This window comes from Artemia franciscana, chromosome 13 (genome assembly GCF_032884065.1).
Source record: "Artemia franciscana chromosome 13, ASM3288406v1, whole genome shotgun sequence".
Lineage (NCBI taxonomy): Eukaryota > Metazoa > Arthropoda > Branchiopoda > Anostraca > Artemiidae > Artemia > Artemia franciscana.
In genome coordinates this window covers 47,982,728-48,006,989 of record NC_088875.1, presented here as the reverse complement: position 1 = coordinate 48,006,989, position 24,262 = coordinate 47,982,728, and the positions used below count along the sequence as shown (strand labels likewise).

General features: G+C 35.8%; 2 protein-coding genes across 2 annotated transcripts in view; one reads left to right on the top strand and one right to left on the bottom strand.

Annotated features, from left to right (window-relative positions):
* LOC136035026 (origin recognition complex subunit 1-like) overlaps nucleotides 1-24,262 on the top strand; it is a 90,441-nt gene that overhangs the window by 21,526 nt on the left and 44,653 nt on the right. The window contains exon 4 of the mRNA XM_065716614.1: nucleotides 5,410-5,573. Coding sequence (XP_065572686.1) covers nucleotides 5,410-5,573 — 164 coding nt within the window. The remainder of the gene's footprint in view (nucleotides 1-5,409; nucleotides 5,574-24,262) is intronic.
* On the bottom strand, nucleotides 16,182-22,410 carry LOC136035024 (uncharacterized). The gene is made up of 2 exons (XM_065716612.1): nucleotides 22,214-22,410; nucleotides 16,182-18,436 (listed from the first exon to the last, which is right to left on the bottom strand). The coding sequence occupies exon 2, from the start codon at nucleotides 18,434-18,436 to the stop codon at nucleotides 16,295-16,297; it is 2,142 nt and encodes a 713-aa protein (XP_065572684.1). The 5' UTR covers nucleotides 22,214-22,410; the 3' UTR covers nucleotides 16,182-16,294.

The following is a 24,262-nucleotide window of genomic DNA, read 5'->3' as shown; positions in this document are numbered from 1 at the left end:
TGCCCCCGGCATCCCCGTTGTAGGTTGTGTCCCTGTGTCCCGGTGGTCATTTATATTCCCAGTATCCCGGTCGTCATTTGTGTCCCAGTGTCCCAGTCTGTAATTTCTCTTTGAGCGTCCCGGTGTCCCGGTCGTCATTTGTGTCCCGGTCTGTAATTTATCTTTGAGTGTCCCGGTCGTCATTTATATTCCCTGTGTCCCGGTCGTCATTTGTGTCCCGGTGTCCCAGTCTGTAATTTCTCTTTGAGTGTCCCGGTCGTCATTTATATTCCCTGTGTCCCGGTTTTTAGTTTTCTTTTTCTCCTTTATTTTTCAGTTTTTTCCTTTTTTTAGTTTTTTTTTCTTTTTCAGTTTTTAGTTTTTAGTTTTTTTATTAGTTTTTAGTTTTTTTTGTAGTTTTTACATTTGTTTTAGTTTTTTTTAATTTCTTTTCTTTTTAGTTTTTTTTGTAGTTTTTACCTTTGTTTTGGTTTTTCTAGTTTTTTTTTCTTTTTTAGTTTTTAGTTTTTTACCGTTTTTTAGATTTTTTTAGTTTTTTACCTTTTTTTAGTTTTTTTTTAGTTTTTTAGCTTTTTTAGTTTTTTTAGTATTTTCTTTTGAGTTGTTTTTTAGTTTTTACCTTTTTTTAGTTTTTTCTTCTTTTGTATTAATGCTAAAGCCAAGGTTCGAACCTGGAACCTCTCGGACCTAGAACCTGGAACATAACGCTTTACCAACTCAGCTAGTTCGGCTTGAATACATTCGTTTTTGAATTGGTATATGATGAAATAATTCAGACGTCATATGCGGACAGACAGGCAGATACACAAACAAACAACTTATTATTATATATATATATAGATTTTGTAATATATTTATAATATACTAGCTGTTGATGAGGCGCTTCGAGCCCCCCCCCTCCCCAAGACCCCCCCCCCCCCGTGCGTGTAAGTCGTTACGTGCCATATTAGTTACGCGCCATTGTAGTTGTGTCACTGTGTCCCACCTGTGAAATAGATAGATATATATATATATATATACATATATATGTTTTTAACTACGTAAAACTTGCGAATATACAACATTCTTCGCTGTCCCATTGTCTGTGCATATAAATAGATTGTCAGGTTTACCGACTCTTGAACATGCAACATATAATTGTCCATGGGAAAACAATCCGTATTCAGATCTATACCGCATTTTTCTAATGATTGCCCTTGAGCTTTGTTGATGGTGATTGCTAATCGAATATTTCCTGTGTCCCCATCGTAATTTATATATCCCCCCTGTGCCCTTCCGGCATCCCCGTTGTAGTTGTGTCCCTGTGTCCCGGTCGTCATTTATATTCCCTGTGTCCCGGTCGTCATTTGTGTCCCGGTGTCCCAGTCTGTAATTTCTCTTTGAGTGTCCCAGTCGTCATTTGTGTCCCAGTCTGTAACGTCATAAAGTCTTCAATGGCTCCGGTGGTGCTGCCAGTTGAGGAAGTTTAACTTTTCCTGAGGCGCAACACATTCCCATTGTTTCTTCATTAAATTTCAAGGCCTTGCAATAGGGACAAATTTTAGACATAGTCCCAATTTGGAACACATCTACTCAAGCTATAATCATCGACTGGGCTGTACCTGAATGACAGGCGACAATTTTGACGTTGCTATTGTGATTTCTCGCCACGCTTTCATTTGGCATTATCTCTTTGAGCTGCAAGCCTTTTTTCACGTTGTTCTTGTGATTCCTCGGCACGCTTTCTTTTGGCATTATCTCTTTGAGCCGCAAGCCTGTTTTCACGTTGTTCTTCTGATTCCTCGGCATGATTTTTTTCGGTAATTTCTCTTTGAGCCTCAAGCCTGTTTTCACGTTGTTCTTGTGATTCCTCGGCACACTTTCTTTTTGTATTATCTCTTTGAGCCGCGAGCCAGTTTTCACGTTGTTCTTGTGATTCCTCGGCACGATTTTTTTGGTAATTTCTCTTTGAGACGCAAGCCTGTTTTCACGTTGTTCTTGGGATTCCTCGGCACGCTTTCTTTTCTTACTTTCTCTTTTAGCCTCAAGCCTTTTGGCATTAACTCTTTGAGCCGCTTCCTCGGCTGTTTCTTCTGCCATTGTAGGATTTATACTAAAATTTCTCTTTGAATTAACTCTTTGAGCAGCTTCCTCGGCTGTTTCTTCTGCCATTATAGGATTTATGCTGAAATTTCTCTTTGAATCGCCCCCTTATATACTTATAATGACGTCATATGCGGACAAACACACAAACATACAACTTATTTTTATATATATAGATGTATAAATATTATATTTTTTAATATAATTTTATCATTTTTATTATTTTACTATATTTTATTATTTATTTATTTCAATTATTTATTTATTTTTAGTGGTTTCAGGCGATAATTTTTTTTTTAATTTCCTGAAACTTGTTTTCAAAATAACAACTTTATTATTAAGACTAACTTAGATAATGGCTACCATTTCTGAATCAGCTAGAAATGACAATTATTTCATACTTATGATTTTTTAAAGGCTTTTTTTAAATTTTTGTTACTATGGGGCGTGGTTTGTCCTTTACTAGGATGCAGCTACTGCACCCATGATAACATAAGTGCAATTGGCAAAAGCTAGGTATTGCTTATTATACATACTCAAAAAACACAATTTAGCCAACTTTACCTGTTTCATATTGACTGAGATGGTAACTTGGGCGTCCTTGTTTGATTTTGAAGCTGGTAAAATGTGTTGCTTATTCTTTTGGTAATTAATTTAATTACCATTTTTAAAATTTAATCGGTATTCTTTTGGTAATTAATTACATTGACAAAGAACATTCTGTGATTGTCAATTTTCTTCAATGCTGCTTAGATGATGAAATAGTAAACATTTCAAACAAGAAGAGACAGTGTCGTAACAATGTATATTCTATGGGGTTGCCAATTCATAAAAATTTAGGGGGTGGAGTAAAAGATTTTTTAGTGAAGGTGCAAAAAACATATTTGTTTTTCAAAATGTAGGAATGGGGCAATTTCGTTGTTCTTTAGACTTTTTCAATGACAGATGTTTTCGTGTTATTCAAAAATAGGTATTTTTTAAAAATTAGCGAGAGGGGTGAAAAATATAGTTGGTGACGTTTTGTATTATACTTGTAAAATTATAATATTTGAGTAAAATATGCTACGTTTAAAATGTGTAAAAGTGCGTATAGAATATGTAAAATATCTGAAAGTATGTTTTAGTTAACATTGTATCGGCATTTCAAGAAATTGAGAAGCAGTAGTTAGTATGGACTTTTCCCAGTTAAAGATAAAAATGGGGCTTCAATTAGTGATAAGGAAAGTGTTAAGGAAACATAGGCAGAATATTTAGGAATGTGTTAAACCGTGATACAGTTGAAAATGATGTAGAAAATTATATGGAAAGGATATAGAAAAGAACGAAGAGGTTTGCGACTATTTGGAATTGAAGCAACATATGCTTTACGAGGAAAAGTTTGAAACAGTACTAAAAGGATTAAAAAATAATAAGACCCCAGGTGCTGATAATGTGGTAAACGAATTTTTAAATATGGCGGTTACGAAGTTAGGGATAAACTACTGACGATTATGAATATGATTTTTGGATAAGGTGAAGTATGGAGCGATTTTAGTAAATAGTTAAGTCTGCGAATCAAGATTAGAATATTGGTGATGGCAGTGGTCAGGTATGGTTCTGGAACGTGACTGTTTCAGAAGACACAGTAGGATTAGTTAGATGTTTTCCTGAGTGTTTTTCTGTGGATAGTTTCGGATAACCTTTGGACTGGTCTTATTTCAAACAGTAAGCTGTACGGGAAAATGTAGTTCTGTCCCACTTTCTTGGTGGGACATCATTGTCCCACCATCATTGAGATGGTGGGTCCCACCATCATTGAGATTGAGGGTCCGAGCCATCATTGAGATGGCTCGGACCCGTTTTGCAAATAGAGGATGACAGATCGCCAAAGATCATTCTTTTCGGCAATCTATCTAGTGCCAAACGAAAAACAGGGTGTTGCCGAATGAGGTGAGAAGGAGTCATAAGAAAGTTTCTAAAGGAAGCGGAATTTCGTGGGATAAGATAAAAAGAAAAGCTACGAAAAGAGATATTGGAATATAGGAGGAGCTTGCGCAACTGTGTTGCCTTAAGTGGCTTGGTGGCGTAGTAAAGAGTTGTAAGTATAAGTAGTTGAAGAAAAATCTGATGAAGAAAATGTGGTTCTTTTGACATGTTCGAATTCTTTTTTTAATTTCTTTATAATTTCCTTTATTTTTTATGAAGGAATGCTAAAGAAGTTTGGTAAAAAGCCATATAACAAAAATCCAATTAATGGTATTTTTCATATTTTGTGTCATTCAAATGCGTACTGTCGAAGAGTTAACCTACTCTATTTAGTAGCTTAGGTATGACAGTCAGTGAGAGCAAATATGTTTCTGGAAAAAGGAATGAATTTAATAGAAGTTGTTAAGCCCTCGATTAAAAAAAACAACAAAAACGATGATGACATAGACTTGAAACTAGAAGAAGTTCGGGGAGAATCGACACCATCTCATGCAAAAATACAAATCTGGGTTATATTTGAATGCAGTCATACGAGTAGTTTTGGATGAATCAAGTTGAGATCATCCAACTGACAATTCCTTCAATAAACGGTTGTAAGAATCCATAACACGGTTTAGATGCTAAAAAATCGAAGGTACACGAGACTGGTGAGATTGTGGGCATATCGACTTAGCTGATTTACAGAATTTTAAGTGATCCTCTAGAGATGAAAAAGCTTCTGGTGCCGTGATTTCTTACTGCACATAGGTGCCGTGGTTTCTAAAGAGTGCTTGGCGGTGCTAAAGCGTAATCCTGTGGACTTATTGCATCAATTCATAAAATATGGATCTATCATAGTACACTAGACCGAAGACATGCAGGTAGAGGGGAGAAGGCTCGGAGTCCACCCTTTCCCCAAAGCTTTAAATTATCCCGAATTTCTGCCCACTTCTTATTCAAATTATCAGGTAAAGTTCGTTGCCCTGAGCAATAACAAATTATTGGCTGTAAAAAAGAAGATGATCATCTTAAGAAGAGACTTAAGAAGGAGGACGCTCAGGTAGTTATGATGTGCATGAACTTCAGAATGAAAATTTAAGTGGAGCTTTAGAAGAGCTATCGGTGATGAAATTGAAGGTTTCATCACCTCCAATTAAATAATTACAGAATAAATAAATATTATAATGTTATAATTGAAGACTTCATAATAATTAACAAATTCAAATTCAATTTTAAAAAAAAATTAAAAGGATTTTTTAAAATTCCTTTTGAAAAATTCATTAACAAAATGAATGGATTGAGTTTAGTAAACCTTTTGTAATGCAGCAGATGCCTGACTGTTAGGCTTTTATTTCTTTATTTTAACTCCCACGTCTTTTACAGTTATTCGAAGTGGATCCATTCATGGAGCCAAAGAAAACTGCAATGTCGTTTAAGAAGAAGTTCTCTGAACCCATCTTTATTGTCAGATTCAAATTGACAGGGAAACCCCCAAAGATGTGTCCCGTTTTGGCTAGCAGTGACCAGCAACTTGACTCTCTCCAAGGGTTAGTGTTCATTTACTATAAGCTCCCCTCTTCATTTTAAATCTATGGTCTTATTATATATTTTTCTATATAAGAAAAGTCTGAGTATTTCAGTCAGTAAGTGTATTTTGTCAATGGGTCTTACAATATAAAGGAAGGTTCTATCGTGGCTTTCGCACCATATTCACTTCACAACATTCTTCCCTTTAACCCGAGCATTCTTTTGTTTCTGCTTTATCCGTTCTCCTTTTTTTTTCTTTTTTTTACTCTTGTCTGTGAATCCAGTGGTCCTATTTTATGTCGATCTGCTATTGTCTGTTGCAAGACTAGTGTTGTTGTTGGCTCGACCATCAATGAATTAGTAGATATATTCATGCTCCGTTGTGAACACTTTTGTGCCATTAGGTTATTCAGGCGATATTTAATTTGTGAAAGTGGTATCTTATGAGAAAAGACCTGTCTAACAGCGGCCTTAGGTTTCTCTTTGGGTTTTTCAAAAATGTCTGCCATCCCTCACTTCTGTTCATTTCATGGGCTCCGACAGCTTACATGGCTCCTTCAAGATTTATCTGTTTATATGGCTCCAATTATATTGGCTCTATCCGTCCTTCGCATTACGGCTCCTTAGGATTGTTCAGCTCTCTTAAAAGAGATTTAGGGTGACAAAACTTAGACACACCAAAGATGCCATGAGCAATTTATTCAAGTATATACTATACTAATATATGCAATCCTTCGGGGTTTGTCATGGATATGGTTGAAATTAAAATTGCTGACATTGCTTCGTTACTAAGAAGAATTATAAAAATATGAATCGGCTTAAATCTAATTTGAATTAATTAGAGTGCAAAATCAACTGTAAAAAGCTTAAAAAACTGAAGCAAAGTAGAAGTTAAAAGCAAAAAAATTTAATAAATGTCTCATGTTCCAGCAAAAGTGAATCTTTATCTTTGGTGTAAAGTAAAAGTAGAAGAAAATAAATAATAAAATAAACACAAGAAATATGTCATCTACAGTTTAATTTGTTTAAAATATTACTACAAGTAACAACTCACTGTAGCACCAAGCCGCTTGAGGCTAGCACAGGTACACACGCTCCTCCTACATCCCAATCTATTCATAAAATGACATAAAACCTTTCCTTATGACAACCTCCCACCCCATTCACCGACAAGGACGATCTTTAGCAATCTGTCATCTTTCATCCGCAGAACTTGTCCTAGCCATCTCAATCTTTCTCTCATTTTATCTTTAGAAAACGGGATCATAACATATTTTTCGTATAGCTGGCTGTTTGAAATGCGGTAAGTCAGACGGGCACCTAAAATAATCCGTAGACAATTTCTCTGAAAAACATTTAGCAGATCCTTCTCCGTCTTTTGGAGTGCCCGTGCTTCAGAGTCATATTTGACAATTACCAGCACTGTGGCTTCTAATATTCTGATCTTGGTTCGCAGGCATATATTCCTATTCTTCTAAACTTTTTTTCAATTGTGAAAAAACACCACGAGCCTTGGCGATTCTCCTTATAATATCTTCACTGCGCTCACCATCTTTACTAATAATACTACCTAGGTAAATGAAGCTGTACAGTTGAACAATCTTTTCGTCATTCAACATCGCACATTCATCTTCATTTCTTCCCCGTTTTGGCGGCTTAGTCTTCTTAACATTAATTTTTAAGCCTATTCTTGCTGAAACCTCAAAACCTAAAAAAAAGTATTTCAATTTCATTTTGCTAACATTTTGATCTAAGATGCTGAAATCATCAGAATAATCTAGGTCTAGGAGAGTTTTACTTCGCCATGTGGTTACGTGTTCTCCCCTAGCCTTTGCTCTGCTCCCTAAGACAGTGTCCATCAAAATAATCAATATAAATGGGGATAGAACGCAACCCTGTTTTACTTCTTTTCAATACGAAACCACCTCCTAAACTCATTTCCAACCTTAACCGCAGCAATGTTATTCTCATATATAGCACCAATCACTGTGATATGTGTATCTGGTATACCGTACAACGGTACAAAGAAGGGAGTTTCACTGAAGCTCTTTTATCGAATGAATCAAACGTTCGCTCATAATCTTTAAAACTAAGTACTAAAGTGGTCTGAATGCTCAGGCACTTCTCAATCACTAATCTAAGAGTGAAAATTTTGTCGACGCATCCTTCCCCCTTCCTAAAACCACTCTTCATCTCTAAGAACTTTATCTAAAGCAAACTTTATCCAAAGTCTAAAAAGTATCATTATACTAAGTAATTGCTTCCTACATAAACCAAGCTATGCCTCTACAATTACTGTACTAGCTCTTATCGCCTTTTGTTATAAAGGGGCTCAATTTAAGTTTTCCCGAATTCGCTAGGTATTTCCCATTTTTACTTGATCATATTCATAATGTTCAGTAATTTAGCTCTAATTTCAAAACAGTCATATTAAAAAACTCATTTGCTGCTCTATCAGCACCTGAGACCTTATTATTTTTGATCGTTTGAGTACTATCACTATTTTTTCCTCGCAAAATAAATCTTCCTTCCCTTCAAAAGTGTCACAAACCTTTTCATTCTTTTCTACACCTTTTCATGTAACTTAATCGCGGTTAAGCTCCTTTCCAAAGTGTTCTTCCCATCTATATTTATCTCCTTTCTTATCACTAATAGTGGCCTGGTTCCTATATTTAACTGAGACATGTCCAGATTGACTGCTTTCTCTCAAATTTTTAACTTGCCAATAGAATATTCTACCATTATGCCGTCTGGCCAGTCCTTAAGAGGTTAATCCATGGCCTCCACGTCACGCCTCTTTTATTCTTAGTTTAAAACTATTTCTACTTTGTTTATATTCCTATTATTTTTAATTGGTCTATCACTTTGATATTGCTTGTGTAAGCTCCTCCATCTCTCTCCTAAGCTTAAAGCATTTTTGCTAATATTCCTAGCTGTGTTTCTAACTTTCCTCCCTAAGACACCATCTGCGACTTCACAAACTATTTTCCTAAAATTATTTCATCCATCTTCTATATTTTCAAATTTTAGACTCTCCGGTTTAGTATTCAACTGTTCCTGGAAAGTTTCTCTTAAATTCTCATCCCGGGGTCTACCAAACTCATAATCAGAAGGTAGTTACCCTTCCTAAATTTCAGCTTTATATTAACCGGAGACATTACTAGATAGCGATCTTTACTTTTGACGTCAATGACAGTACTCCTATACACCCTAATATCTTTTTTCGCCCCTGCCACTCTTAACTTTACAATAACTTAGTCAATAAAGTTAGCTGTCTTACCATCATGTTTATACCATTTTAACCTATTGGTCATTTTACGACCAAATACTTTATTCATTGTAACTAGTTTATTATAGCTACAAAACTGCACTGGTATATCGCCCTTACTATTTTCTTTTCCTGTGCCAAATTTAGCTAGGCTAGGATACATCTATCCATTTTCTACCGAACCCGGGCATTAACATCATCTAATAAAGTAGAATATTTCTACCTTGGACCCTGTCTATTTGTTCTTGTAGCTGTATCTGAGTCACTACTACCTCCATCAATCGGTTTCGCAGGGGCATATACTACTATTACTGATACCCTGCAGTTTTTAGCCGGAAAATGAGCAACTAGCATTCTATTATTAAGTACCCTCACAATCCTCCCAGATTTTGCAAATAATGCTAGATTGGGTTTAAGATCTTTTCATTAAAGGGGGCTTGAGTTCAATCTCAGTTTTGCATGCTCTTTGTACCTAGTCTTGTAGGTTTTCAATTGTGTTTGTGTCTTTCATTGTTCGTTAATAACTAAGGGTTATCTCAGGATACTTAAAAGCTTTTGTGGAGTGCCCTCTTTTGTCTATTGAGGTATCCATTTTCCTTCTGAACTACAATGATCATGGTTGCAAAGCTTCTAAGTAGCACAATGATCATGGTTTCAGTGAAGACCGAACCACGGTCTATGGTAACAAAAAATTAAAAAAAGGTGTTTAACAAAGAACCTGGCTGGGGATAAAAACTGCCTTTTGTAGCTGATTCATGAATGGGGCGAATACAAAAGACATGGATGCAGTTGTGACTCTATTGATGACCCTTCTTTTCATTTTTATTTTAATGAGCTAACCACCTTATTGTGTATTTTTCACCTAGATTCAGAATACATGGGTGTGGCTCAGGCGCAGGGGGCAATAATAATACAAAAAAATGGGTTGATAATTTGAATAAGGAGTGCTCAGGAATTTGGGAAAATGCAGGATTCTGGGAGGAGCTGGGTCCCAAGCCCGTTGAACTCCTTCCCCGTGTGAGTCCTTAGAGTGGCTCTGCCTTTACAGATGATCCCCGTTTTTATTTTATTTTTGAATGACCTACCGCCTGTACTTTAGTTTTCACTTAGAATTACACAAACTTATCGAGCTAAAAAAAGGTCTTAAGAGTCTAACAATTAAAAGATACATTTTTGTCATAAATGGAAAGAGATTATTTAAGTTAGTAAAATCCTTAAATTATTTTTATATTGTCTGTTACATAATGCAATTTTAATAATATTATATAGCAGTTTCCTCTGTAATCGGCTGAGTAATTTTTTTTTTTGTTTATTATTTTGGTCAGTTTTAATTGAATTTTATTTTTAATTATGAATTTAAAAAAATGCAATTTTCCGACTTTGAACTTCTCATCTAGGAAAAATGTTCCGATCCCCCTTTCGGATGGAAAGGGGGATTGTATGCGAATGATTGTATTGTGTCAGGAATGAACAGGATTTTCAAGGGGCAAAGTTAAAAGTTAAATATACGGCAACGATGCAAAACAATAATTCTAAACTGCTGTATTTAGCAGTAACATTTTTTTTTCAAAAGACTATTTTATTTTGTTTAACGCGCCAGTAGGCATATCAAACAAGCCTTTCCACAACTAATGTCTAACCACTCTCCTCCCAACTCCTAAAAAAAGATCATAGGTATTCTTTGATGATCATAGTCTGTAACCATTGCTTACGATATCAGAGATAATGCTCTTGCGTTGCCTATAGTAAAGAGTCATCAGGCTTCAATGAACAATTTGTTGTTTTTTTTTTCTGAGCCAGTTCATATGGAAGTAATGGTTGTAAAATCCTCAGAGGAGGCTTATTCAATTGGAAATTGAAAGTTTTATTGCCGTTTTAAAGAGTCATAAGTGGTCAAAGTGCAACGAGCCCTACACCCACGCCTCCCTCACCCGATTCCTCCCCTCACCTACGCCCCAAAAAGATATACGATAAAATTTTGAGGTCGCTAACTTGTTCAAAATAGTCCAAAGGCTAAAATAACTTTACCTCCAGGGTTGACATAGCCTCCGTGGCCCCCAGGCTAAGGGCTGTAAGTTACGGAAGTTCCTCATTGTGTACCTATAAGGTTTTTTTTTATTAGAAAATGGGGACTTGTTTGGTCTTGAGTCTCCAAAAAATTTGGGGCATTAATGTGAAAGTTTAAGGAAGTGTTAAGAGGGATGTCAACCAAAATCAAAACCCACTGCGTCCATGCTGACTGTTAAAAGAACGTATTAGCAATATCTAAGGAACGACTGAAGGTACGGTATTAAGTGAAACCTTTTTGGGGTATGTTGAGGGGGATGTTTAAGAGTGATCAAAGGGCAGCCAGCACCCGCCCATTGTCTTTTTCCTCCCCCTTCCTCTCAGCGTTGATCAAAATTGTGAAAAGTCGATTTTGTTCAAAATAGTTAAAAGCGCTAACAACTATGTCTCCGGGGATGCCATAACCCCACAGTCCCGGGGCAAGGGTTGTAATGAATTATGCAATTTACCCATTGTTATCATTATCATTTGATATTTGAAAGATTTATCATTTGAAAAAGCGCGAGTGTTGAGGGCATGTTAAGCTAAGTAAAGGACAATAGGTGCGTTCAGTTTATCAAACAGGCGTATCTGAAGTATTTTAAGAATGGCTTAGGAACTTCCCCTCAAACTTTCAGGGTATCTTGAGGGGGAATATTCAGAAGTGGCTAGAAGGCAACCAGCCCACCTCCCATGCCCTCTCCCCCAAAGATATCCGATCAAAGTTTTGAAATAGTCATCTTGTTCAAAATAGTTTAAAGGTCAAATAACTATGCACATGGTGATGACACAACTCCCCAAATCCCCTGTGGCAGGGGCTGCAAGCTTTGTAAGTTTCCCATTGCTCATATGTATAAGGTTTGATATTGGGAAAAGTTTGATCCGTATTTGTTCCTGGGTCTCTAAAATGGCTTAGGTTGCTAAGGTGAATTTTTCAGCAAATGTTGAGGGGGTGTACCCTGGCACTTACGCAGGGGGGCGTCATGGCCCGGGCCTCCCCCCCGCAATCTCACGGTTTTTTATTTTCCCATAATTTTCTGATACTTTTTGCAGAATAAGGGATTTGAAAGATTTGACCCCCCCCCGAAACAGATTCATGTGTACGTTTCTGGGGATAGGCCCACCTCATTTCCCATTCACATTTCCTTGGACGTCCGATGGTTCACGACATGCAACGAGATATATATATATATATATATATATATATATATATATATATATATATATATATATATATATATATATATATATATATATATATATATATCAAACAGTTCGTGGTAACAAACTGTAGTAAGGAGCGAACCTGCTCAATAGTAACCGAAACTCGCATTTTGATACCAATAGTTACATCAAATGAATCGCTGATTCTACATCATTTTTTACGCTGATTCTAAATATATAAGTTTCATTCTCAAATCTAGTCTTACTCATCAAAAGTTACGAGCTTGAGAAAATTTCCCTTATTTTAGAAAATAGGGGAAAACACCCCCTAAAAATCATAGAATCCTAACGAAAATCACACCATCAGATTCTTCGTATCAGAGATTCCTACTGTAGAATTTTCAGGCTCATATCTGCAAAAATGTGGAATTTTGTATTTTTTGCCAGAAGACAGTTCACGGATGCGAGTTTATTTGTTGTCTTTTTGCGTTTTTTTCTCAGGGGTGATCGTATCGACCCAGTGGTCCTAGAATGTTGCGAAATGGCTCATTCTAGTGGAAATTAAAAGTTATAGCCCCCTTTTTAAGTGACCAAAAAAATTGCAGGGCACCTAGGCCCCCTCACACGCTCATTTTTTCCCAAAGTCACCGGATCAAAATTTTGAGATGATTTTTGAGAAATTTTGAGCCATCTTGTTCAGCATAGTTGAAGAGCCTAATAATTATGTCTTTCGGGACGACTTAATCCCCCACAGTCCCCGGGGAGCGGTTGCAAGTTACAAACTTTTACCATTGTTTACATATAGTAGTGGTTATTGGGAAATGTACAGACGTTTTTAGGGGACCTTTTCGCGTTGAGGGGGGGGGGGTAGGTCGGGGAGAGGGAGTTGCATGGGAGGATCTTTCCATGGAGAAATTTATCATGAGGGAAGAGAATTTCCATGAAGGGGCCCTAGGATTTTCTACCATTATTTAAAAAAAAACAATGAGAAAATAAATAAAACAAAATTTCAATGGGAAGTAAGGAGCAGCATTAAAACCTAAAACGAAAAGAAATTGTTACATATATAAGGAGGTTTGCCTCCTCCACAATACCTCGCTCTTTAGGCTAAAGTATTTTTAGTAATTTCAACTATTTATTCTACGGCCTTTAAAGAATTGGGACAAAATTCAAGCTTTAGTGTAAAGAGCGAGGTATTGACGAGTGGACGAACCCCGTCATATACGTAATAAAAATATACAGATATAGAAGTTCGTCACATCAGTTAATTCGTAAGTTACGTATATTTATTACTAATAAAAACATAGTAGCAGTAATTCGATGTACAGCCCGGTTGTCACTTGGAAATGCCTAAGATGGTTCTAAAAGGGAATAAGCTGAAATGTTGCCATAGCTAATATAGAAGGAGAGTCTTGCACCAATACTATCAACCTACTATTCATTTTGTTTTGTTTTGAATTTAATTTTCTAATGTAATTTGTAATTCAACTAATTCAGTTTAATTCAGTTGCTGAAAAACACCTGAGAAAGTCAACGATTTGAGGTCGTATCAGAAATTTTCCAAGAGAAAAATGTAGAAAGTGTACTTTAAGTATAAATTTTTGAAATTTTCTTTGGGGGCCTACGGACTAATCTTGGGGTGGGGTATCATCGTGTACTTTCCTGTGCGTTTTGTACACAACAATTTTGCAATTTTGTACACAACAAAAATTGTACGGGAATGTGTTCAGTTGACATTTTTAAGGCAAAAGGATGGAAAGGGGAGGGACATTAAAGGAAAAGGGTACGTTTTTAGGCCACTATCTCCCAGTTTTTCCGGAGGTTCCTTAAGACTAAAGGTATTCACCTACCCCTTTCCCCTCTATGTGCATGTATCGCTCGTGGGACAGCCATTATAATTTTTCCCCTTCTAAATAAAGAAAAATATGATTTTCTTGAAAAGCAAGACGAAAAACGTTGTTAATAAAAAATTGTAAGCAATAGATTGCCAGAGAATAGGGTGTCAAAACATGTTATATCTGTTTGCCTTTGGGGATGCCTTTAGAATTCAAAATTACAATAGATCTTCGTCCTCACCTTCTTTTGTCATAATGCAAGCGATAAATTATGAACACACCCATTTCAAGTTTTGCAATTGCTTATTAATATTCTGAACGAAATGTGTCAGGTGATTAAAGCTTCAGAAGAGAAGTTGGCTGAGTGTTTCTTCGAGTAAAAACTTAGTCAAATTTATTATGGCTTTAAGATGTGTGTTGACTGTGAAATTTTTCAATGTTCCTTTTCTGCTCTCCTGCGGTTTTAGTATATCGACGAAAGACAACAATTTTTGCTTTTATCCTATATCTGAGATTCAGTTCTATCCAGCTGCTGAATTGTTTAAGTATTTTGAAAATTAATTGAAAACCGTTGAAAAAAGGACAATTTTCCTTTTTCTCTAAGAAAAAGTCCAAGTAATATCATAATTATGGCACTTTGAATAAATAGATCTGAGACTAATGAATCCAATGATATATGCATCTTGTCCTTTGGGGGTTAATTCAGCTGTAGAATTGTCGCAAGATCGCTAGTTTCATTGGGAATGTGTACCTTGGTACGGATGCATTTCTTGAAAAAGGGATCTACACTTCCTGCTGTTCTGTCCAAGAGCTGTTCCGCCCTTTTACCTTGGGAATTTTTGTGTTACCACTGCAGTCTATCCCATCTTCTGAAGGAAGCACTAGACAATTCTGAAAACCAGTTTAAAAGAAACTAAAATACTTGCTCATCTCACTCCTAAAGGTTGCTTTGCTTTGTTTTACTCCCTCCCGGACCTAATAGAGCAATGCATACCCCATTTTTTTATGTAAAAATACCCGCTTTTTGAAGAAATTGTCATTTTATTACCAATCGTTGCTATTCAAACTTGTTGGTCAAGTTTAAGCGGGAGGTTGTAAGGATGAATATTATGCGAGAAATTTTGTTTTTGTTGTTGGAGTTTTAAAAGAAAAAAAAGTTAGTTCGTCGTTAAGGTCGTTATATTTATTATTTGCTCCGTCTCTTACCTAAAATAAGATATGAGAAGGTACTTTTTAATTATCCACCCCTGTCACCTCCTAAGGTCACTAAAGAAATTTTGTTTTATTTAACTGAAAACTCTAGGAATTCGATCGGGTAGTTAAAATGTGTGTTAATAGTAAAATTGACAGGAGTAAATATGACTTTGATTGGAGAGAGTAAAATAATATTCAGTTGATTTTGAAATATTGCCATTTATTTCCAGCAATGACAAAAATTCGTGCATTCGCGAAAAATATTTATTCATCCATAATTGTTGATAAACATATATGTTCTCGCGACTCTTGATAAACATTTATGATCAACAACCTTTTGGCCCGAAAAGACTCCGTTTCGTTTGTAAACGACTTGCCAAAAAATCATAAAGAATTTACAGGAAATCGGAATTGAACGGGAAGGGTAAAGAGTGAAACTCCGAATAGACAGGGGTGGAGGAGGAGTAAGCGCAGTTGTTTTGGCTTCAGGTGGCTTGTTGCTGCGAAAGGTTGTTTTCTGGTTGTAGAAATAATATATATATATATATATATATATATATATATATATATATATATATATATATATATATATATATATATATATATATATATATATATATCCTCGCAAAGGCTTAGAAAATCTATATTCTCACTCCTATATAAACTAAAATGTGGAATTTAACATTAGTTTTAGGCCAGAAGATATGAACATACCATTTTAACTTCAGCATCGAAGTCATATAATTTACCAATTTGAAACGTGGTATATACATAAGAATTTGAAGGTTCTCATAAATTTTATATCTTATGAGTTATTAACATTTGAAATAGTTATTACTACTTTGTAGCAGTAATAGCTATAGAAGTAATGCTAGTAGTATTAGTAGTTAACATTCGAAGTAGTAGTTTAAGTCTAATATCATGTATTCTATGTTGGTTTGAAATCCTGCTCATTCGAAGCCTCCTCACGCTGCTTTCCCCTATTTTCCTCCGATTCTTTCTCTCTATCTCTCTCTCGCTTTCTCCCCGCTCTCTCTCTCTACCCACCCTGCTCCCTCTTTCTTTCTCTCCCTTTCGATCTGTCTTGACCCCTTCACTAAGTTCATTTACCGAACAAGAAATTATTTTTTTTTATCCGAAAGTAATTTTATTTAAATATTTTTTGATAATATAAACATGCTTTTGTATAGACGGATATATACAAAAAGGAAACGGTGGATTATTGATGGTGAATCTAATTTCCACAAGTGATAACAAGAACACCGTCGGAAGATAAGGTGCATCTGATCCGCTCTGGTGAAATGCTGGATGGCAGTGTCCATTCCCTGCGAATCGATCTTCTTGAATATCCTTCCTCCCATTCTGCTTCAAGGACAAGTCTTGATGAAATTAATTTCACACGAAGTTGGTCTTCCCTACAAGAGCCAACGTTGACTGTAAATTTGAGGGTCTCTCCTGTCTGCTCTAATTTCTGTACACGAGTATCTGCATCGATATCGTGAAATAGAGATCCAAAATGGCCATGTTCTAGTGCATATCTGGATTTAAGGGCCCTAGAAGAAGCGTTGTCATCAAAAATTGAGCTCATATGGTGGCGTGAATCAAGTGAAGCCATCTTCATATCAGTGTCAAAACTGTCTGTAAATGTTCCAAAGTTATTTTGCATGGCTCTTTCTGCATTCTGCTGAATCTTTCTGAATTCAGATTCGCATTCTGCCATAAAATCATAAGTTGATTTTCCAGTTTGGACTTGATATTGGGCATTGTCTTGGATGATGTCTTTTTGCAATTTCATTTCTTGCTCAAGAGCTTTTCTGTCAAACCTTTCTGAGAGCAAATCTTGTGCTGTTGCGACAGATTGTTTAGCTTCTTTTAAAGTATGCTTTAGAGCCTGTTTTTCAGCTGTAGCTTGTTCCACTTTTGCATCTTTTTGAGATTTATCTTCTGCTGCTGATACAAAGACTGTTGCAGTTGATAAATGCGTTTTAGGAGTTTCAGGCGCAGGGGATGTAGCTGATGAGACATTAGTAGGTGCGTCAGGTTTTTGTGACCTTGTTTTCAAGATTGGTGAAGTACTTTGGTTAATTTTGATGTATTGCTTTTGGGAGTTTGCCTTTTCTTCTGCCGCAATTTTTTCGAACTTCTTTCGAACGTCGGACGGTCTTACAGCTTCTTGAATAATTTCAGATTCATCTATAGTTGGTTGTCTTTGTGCATCATCATTCAGAATTTTAATTCTAGATATTTCAGATAGTATTGTTTTTGTTGAAAGCACAAGTTGACCTTTTTTGTCTATGAAACAATTCAATTGGTCGAGTTCCATAGAATTTGGAACAACCCAATAGCGGGAAACTGAATGGAGGATTGCTCCACCATCTTTCGTTTTTTCTTCTCTATGTGCTTCAAGAGTAATTTTTCTCGATATGGGGTTAAACAGTATTTCTATGTCACTCGGAGTGAATGGTTGTACGTTCTCGAGCATTATTATTTCATCTTCAATTTGTCTGGGCAATAGGTCAACGGTATCAATAACAGGTCGGTACTGTGATGGGGGGGATGTCTGCCTATTTGTTGCTGGTAGTTCAGAATAAGCTTTTTTGTTGTCTTCAAATCTTTTTTGTTGTGATTCTAATTTTAATAATTCGTTTGAAAAAGCTGATGTATTCTTTTTATCATTACCACTTTTAGTGACACTACGGGTGCTTGCATTATTATTTTGCTGGTTCATAAATACGCTTTTAACGTCTTTGAAGTTCCTTTGTTCAGTGTCTATGCAAGATTCTTCTACTATTGTCTGAGACTGGGTACTGGAAGACTGGCTTTGAACAGAAGCATTTGAATCATTTTTTGTCAAAGCTTTGCCCATTCCTCGACTCTGAAAATTACTACCATTTTCTTGAAGACTTTCGGAAACAGTATTGCTAGAGTTGCTGCGACTACTGTTTGTCTTTTGACTTTTATCTTCCAAACTTTCTGAAAATTTAAGTTGATTTAGTTTACTAGCAAGACCATAGGCATTATCGTTAATACTGAGTTGATCAACATTGCTTATTTTGTTGTTAGAAGATGTACATTCTGATTGGGTAACCCCAGTGCGAGAATCCCAGCTTGCTTTATTATGTGATTCATTTTCGTATCCGGACACCTGTGTTTCTTCTCCAGATCGCTTCAGCATGTTTACTTCTCGATTTGCTTCGTGATTCTCCTCTGATTCAGCTGTAACTCCGTCGCTGTTCGTGAAGGATGAATAGGAAGATTTGGAACTGAAGGATTTCGATGATGACGTAAAAGAAGAAATTGCTGAATCAAAACCTTCCATCTCCTTGTCCAAGTCGCTTAGAATCAAACTTTGCTTTTGTCCAATTCTTGCTTCCATCTAAAAAGGAAGAAAATCTATAATCGTTTGCATTCAAGGAAATACAGTTATATGCTGATAATGGTGTTACTAGATGGGAGGGGGTGCACTTCAGTCCCTAAAATTATTTTTGAAATTTAATGTCTTGTTTTCTGTATAATGGCTATAAAAAGGGTGCTTGTGTAGCACCCTCCACAAATGTCATTTTATCTACGCCCAGGCCTTTGGCGCTGTAATCAACTTAGATGAAGAGAAAGTTTGTGATAAATAAATTTACGAAAATCACATACATTTTTACAATCGCAAGAACTTCGACACTTCACTGGCAACAATTGTTTTGATAAAAGTCCTAGCCCAGTCTTTCATCTTGTCTTCTAAATTACAAACTTAATAAAGGTGAGTTTTTTGTAGGATTTTAATCCAATTAGGAGGCTTCAGCTCCCCCTCTCTCTCTTGAAGAATAATTATTGCAAATATATTTTATAATCATAAGATGTTTGGAAGTGCACAACAATTGTGCACTTCCTAGCGCACTTCTTGGAAAAAGTGCGGCATGCCCTTTAAAACCCCGCAAAAAATCCATAGAAATTCTCTTATTTTATCTAACGTCGTCCTTTCATTTGAATTACGAACTTGAGGAAAATCATTTTTCTCCAAGCATCATAATCTTTTAAATTGTTTTGATGCTCCAGGAATCATATCTCTCTCCAGAAACATTCCTGGAAGCTTGATAAATGGCATTGACCTTATTATTGTCCCGTCTCTTATGCTCAACTATTTTTAGCAAAAAAGTTTCATAGTTTTCTCTCACCAAGTCATTGCACTTAGAAACTTGTTTTCCCCAGTCCCTGGAATGTTAAGAATTGAGATTGCCATTCTGTTCTTGAGGCTTGTGTAGTACATAGCAATAAAGTAATTTTTTCCGATTTGCACTAGTACCTATTTACCTTCTTCTAGTAATTGTTTATTGCTGAGATTTAGATCAATGACTCTGTTTCTAAGGAATTTCATATTCGATCAGTTGCTATGGTTACCATGATTGGCAAAATGCGTAAAAAGTGGTCGAATCAAGGATAGCTAATGTAATACCATCAAGAGACCGAGACCATAAGCCCGAAAAGACCCTGTTAAGGTTCTTTAGGAAGGTAGTAGTTTCTTTAGTGGTAAACTTAAAACTCATTTTTCTTTATTCGAATTTGAACACTTTAATTGCGAAAACAGAACTTAGCAAAGATTTAGTTGTGGCAGGGTCAAACACAATCATGGAGGAGAAGATTATTTATAAAACCGTTATGAATATACGAATGAATTAGAATGAATAAAAGAAAAGCAGATTGACTGAAGATATAAGATATGATTATTTCGACCAAACAAAAACAACAAAAACAACTCAATTATACAATCAACAAAGGCTCCATGGCCTGTAATAGAGGGGGGTCATGGAACAAGACAGTCAAATATTAATTATTAATCATTTAGCCATATAAAATACAAAGAAAAAACACCTTCTCGCAAAAACAGAGAGCAGAAATAACAGAAGAAGAAGCGACAAAAGGAAAGGGAGATCATTCAAATATGACATTCAAATCAGGCTATGCACGACTTCACAGGTTCGGCAAAAAAGCACAAATAAAGAAAAATAATCCCCATGTAACAAATTACAGGTTGAAATCAGATGGCAGTCCTATGGGGTTATGTGAGTTTTACTAACGAAAAGCTCCTTGATGTGAAAGCCATTAAATAACTTCTCCAATTTTAGTTATATATTCATGCCATAAAGTTTCATTTTCGAATTTTTTTTTTTTTTTTTGTAATCTTCTAACATGGTGAATTCAATACTATATGTGCTGAATCCAGTTTCTATCTTGAAATTGAATGTAATTTTCATGAACAGTCGTCCAAGGTTCAAGATATCTTAAGAATTTTTCTTAATATCCTGAGAATAAAGAGTGCCCTTTTTCATAAGCTAGGTTGGAAGAACAAGACAAAAAGATATATCTGTGGAAAGGAGTTGCATTTTAATAGGAATATATAAATGCGTTTTTCAGGGAAGGGTAGTGATGCCATGGGTCCCAGTTTTAAATACGCCAAAAAGGCAGAAATTACCCAAAAGTTGTTTCAAGGACAGTTTCTCTAGTTTTTTCCCATTGGAAAGTTCTTAGATCTTGCCCCACCCCTCCATTGGAGTGACGTATCCAGGACCATCCCTCAGATTACCCCTCTCCTCCATTTTCTGAGAATGCAAATCTGAAAAAGGTACTGCTTGAGAACTGGAATAATTTCCTTTTGGGGTAAATGCCTTGATCTTCAGTACAGTGACATTGCGGAACAGAGGCGAGGTCATAGATTTCTTTTACGGAAGATATACTTTGAAGAATTTTGCACGTCTTTATTGTGTATTCCTTGGGGCAGACGGTTTAATTTCACCAATCCAAAGCATTGGAATAATTTATCCCCTCATCTTCATTGGGATTTTGAAGATGACAAACCAACAAACAAATATATTAATATTTGTTCGTTGGTACGTTTTACACTCATCAGTGTATTAAAATCTGTAGTTCCCAAACGACTAGCAATGTCGTTTTTGAATCCCTTTTTTACTGTAATTTTAAGAGGGGAATATTACTCTGGAATATTTAAATTTGATCATATTTCTCATTGAAAGCTTGATATTCAATCATCAAAACGGTTAAATTCTAGATGATGTTTTTTTTTGCTACCGTGGGAAGTAGTTGAAGTGATTTCACTAATAAGGCCCCAGAAACGAATTTGAGCCTCATGCCTTTGCCAAATTATGATTAATTAAGTTAAATCTGATCGAATTTTGATACAATACTACGACATTCAAATCTTCTCAGCTATGGTTTAATTTAACCCATTCTAAAAAATCGAAGAATCTATTCCCTGATCCACCTTGGAGCTCCATTGATAATTATTCACTGGAATATTGGCATTAATCAGTATATCATAATCTCAGATTTTAACTGGTAGTAATTTTGTCTTTAAATTTTTTTCCTCCTCTATTTTACAATTTTAACGAGAGAATATCTAGGTACGCCAATTCATAAGATTAGATGGAACAACGATTTTTATTTTAAATGAAGATACAAAAAAGGTGTTTTCTCAAAAATCTTAGTTGGGGGGTGGGTGTTTTATTTTTCATCAAAAATTCCAAACAAGTTATTTTCCAAAACCTAGGGAGAGGGCAATGTTCCTCCCTCCAATTGAGGTAAACATATGACAGTTCGTATACTGACTTACCAATAAAGTGAATATACCACTCGATGCCTTTTTAATGCTCTTTACGAATATAATAATCGCATATGTTGCAAATTAGAATTTAAGCACTTTTTGAGCTCTTAAAAATGACGAACTTTCAATTAAAGTATGAGTTATCAGTCGTTTTCCGACAAAATAAAATTACTTTTTCTCAGCGCGTTTTTTTACGTTTTCTCAGCGCGTTTCTCAGCTACGTTTTCTCCGTCGTTTCGACAAAATAATTTTGTCGGTGCCAAAATATTTATAATAAGGTTAGTTTAGGTTGGGTTAGGTCAAAAAGTGCTTAAATTTGAATTTGCAATAGAAGCGATTATGGTATTCGTAAAGAGCATAAAAAAAGGCATCGAAAAGTAAGTCAATAATATGAACTGTCATATATTTACCCCAATTGACACCCTCGGGAATGTAGCCCTGAAAAATTTCAGTCCAAGCATCTTATCCTCAAAAGCAACACATACTGTTCTGTTTTCTATAAGATTTGGTTCGAAAAATATTTATGGAGCTCACTGGGATACATACCTCGATTATAAGTTATCCAAACTACTAAATTGTTTTATTATTAAGAATCCTTCTATTTATTCACTAGTTGTCTGTTTGCTTCTTTAGCAAATACTGATGACCAATCTTTTTTGTTTGGCACTTTTATTCTTTCCAACAATCTTTAATGCATTTGAGATGCGAAGCCAAAAATAGTGAGAGCCACTGACTCATCAGCTATGTATCTCTTGGTTTCTTGTTCTTCTAGTTTGGCAAGCTTGAATAAACTTCAAAATAATGGTCAAAATGACGCTCCATTTCCACATTTTTCCTCTGTGACGCCAGAATTAGCCAATAGAGGACCTCAGATATTTTTTTTTTTATTCAACACACTTGTTGATGGGTTGCACGCGATGTGTCGAGAAAGATCTTGTTGTTTGGTAAACAACGCCCGTATTTGTGACTGGCGTTGTCCTTTTTGGGGCCTTGTAGGAAATAATGAGTCATTTCTTTGTAAGCCATTTCTAACTTGTTTGTGTTTCCAACTTAAATTGGAGTCGATTGTAGCTAATCAATACATTGAAGACACGCGAAACTTTTCCGAAGGGGGGGGGGGGGGTAAATAAACAAAAAAGTTTGAGGCCATTAAAAAAAGAAACTGGAATAGAAACATTGTTATATTTATGAAAATTATTGCCAGATTTTATACTTCATCTGGTTTCTGAAAAAAGGATTCAAATAAACTGATTCGTGTTATTTTTCAGTATTTGTAGAATTCTGAATAACTAGCGCTTTCATGAAAACGCAGAACCCACCTAAACAACAGGATTAGGAGCAGAAATACTCCAAATTCAGAGGTGCAGTCCTCTCCCCCTGGCCCGAAATGACAGGCCTGCATGTGAATTCAAAACTGGTGGCCATGTTCACCTTGACGGGGTGGGGGATGTAAAACCCTAATCGCGGAAACTTTGCTTGGCTGCACTTTTCAACACTCATACGATTTCCCAGCGTCTACTAGCGCTGAAAAAAAAGGTACATCAGGGTTTCAAGTTCTTTTTCAATCCTGAAATTGCGTTTTAGTAATTTTTCTTTACTCTTTGGATAAACATAAATGGTATTTATCGTTATTTTTGAATAAGTTTTAATCTTAAATGAAAACATTTTCTCACTGGATAGTTTTTTTTTCAAAACTCGTTCTTAATTTCGACTTCCTAAGGGGACTAGGAAGAAGAGTATTCAAGAGGAAGATTTTAAGCATCCGGATTTAGGGTCGTAAAGATTTCAACTGTGCACGAAACAAAAATATCATTTTTGGTTCCATTTGCCGCCAAACTAAGCATGTAGAAGTAAGTATTAGCTTCCAAATAAGCTCTTACATAGCTTTCTACGATATTTTGATTCCCTGCTACTGCTGGAGGAATAAAAAGAATAGAACAAAAGAAAAACATCAGCATTTCAAACTCTTTCAAAATCCCTGGGATTTTTTTTTCGTAATTACCTTTTACTTTTAAGTTTGATACAACTGAGAGTGTTATTCCAAAAACAAATTCAAGTTATTTTTTTGTTCATTGTGCAGTTTTTTTTTTTTTTTATCCAAAACGGGTCTGTATGTTGTCGCGTCCAAAGAGAGTAGGGAGAGGGTGCTAAAAACCTCCAGTTAATAGCTTTAACAATGCAGATCATAATGGTGCCCTTTTTATGCTTCCCTGCCTTTCAACTTCAGAGATGAAACGCAAAATTCTATTTTTGGTGCCAATCGGCGCTTCACTATTGAGTTATCAAGACGAAATTACAAAAATGCAGGTAGGTATGATTAAAAGATGAGAAATTAGGTACTAAACGTCTCTCTACGGTGTTCCAGTAGCCTGCTAATTATGCTAGTCAGTTGACAATTTATGAAACTTAGATTAATAAGGGACTGGAAGAGGGAGGGGGACTATTTATATTAGGTATAAGGTTTTTGACCATGGAGATTATGATGGCACCCTCTCCATGTTTCACAGCCTACCCACCTCAGAAATGGTACCAAAAAGTGTAATTTTGGTCACCATATCTCAGGTTATCAAGACGAATTTAAAAAAAAACGTAGAT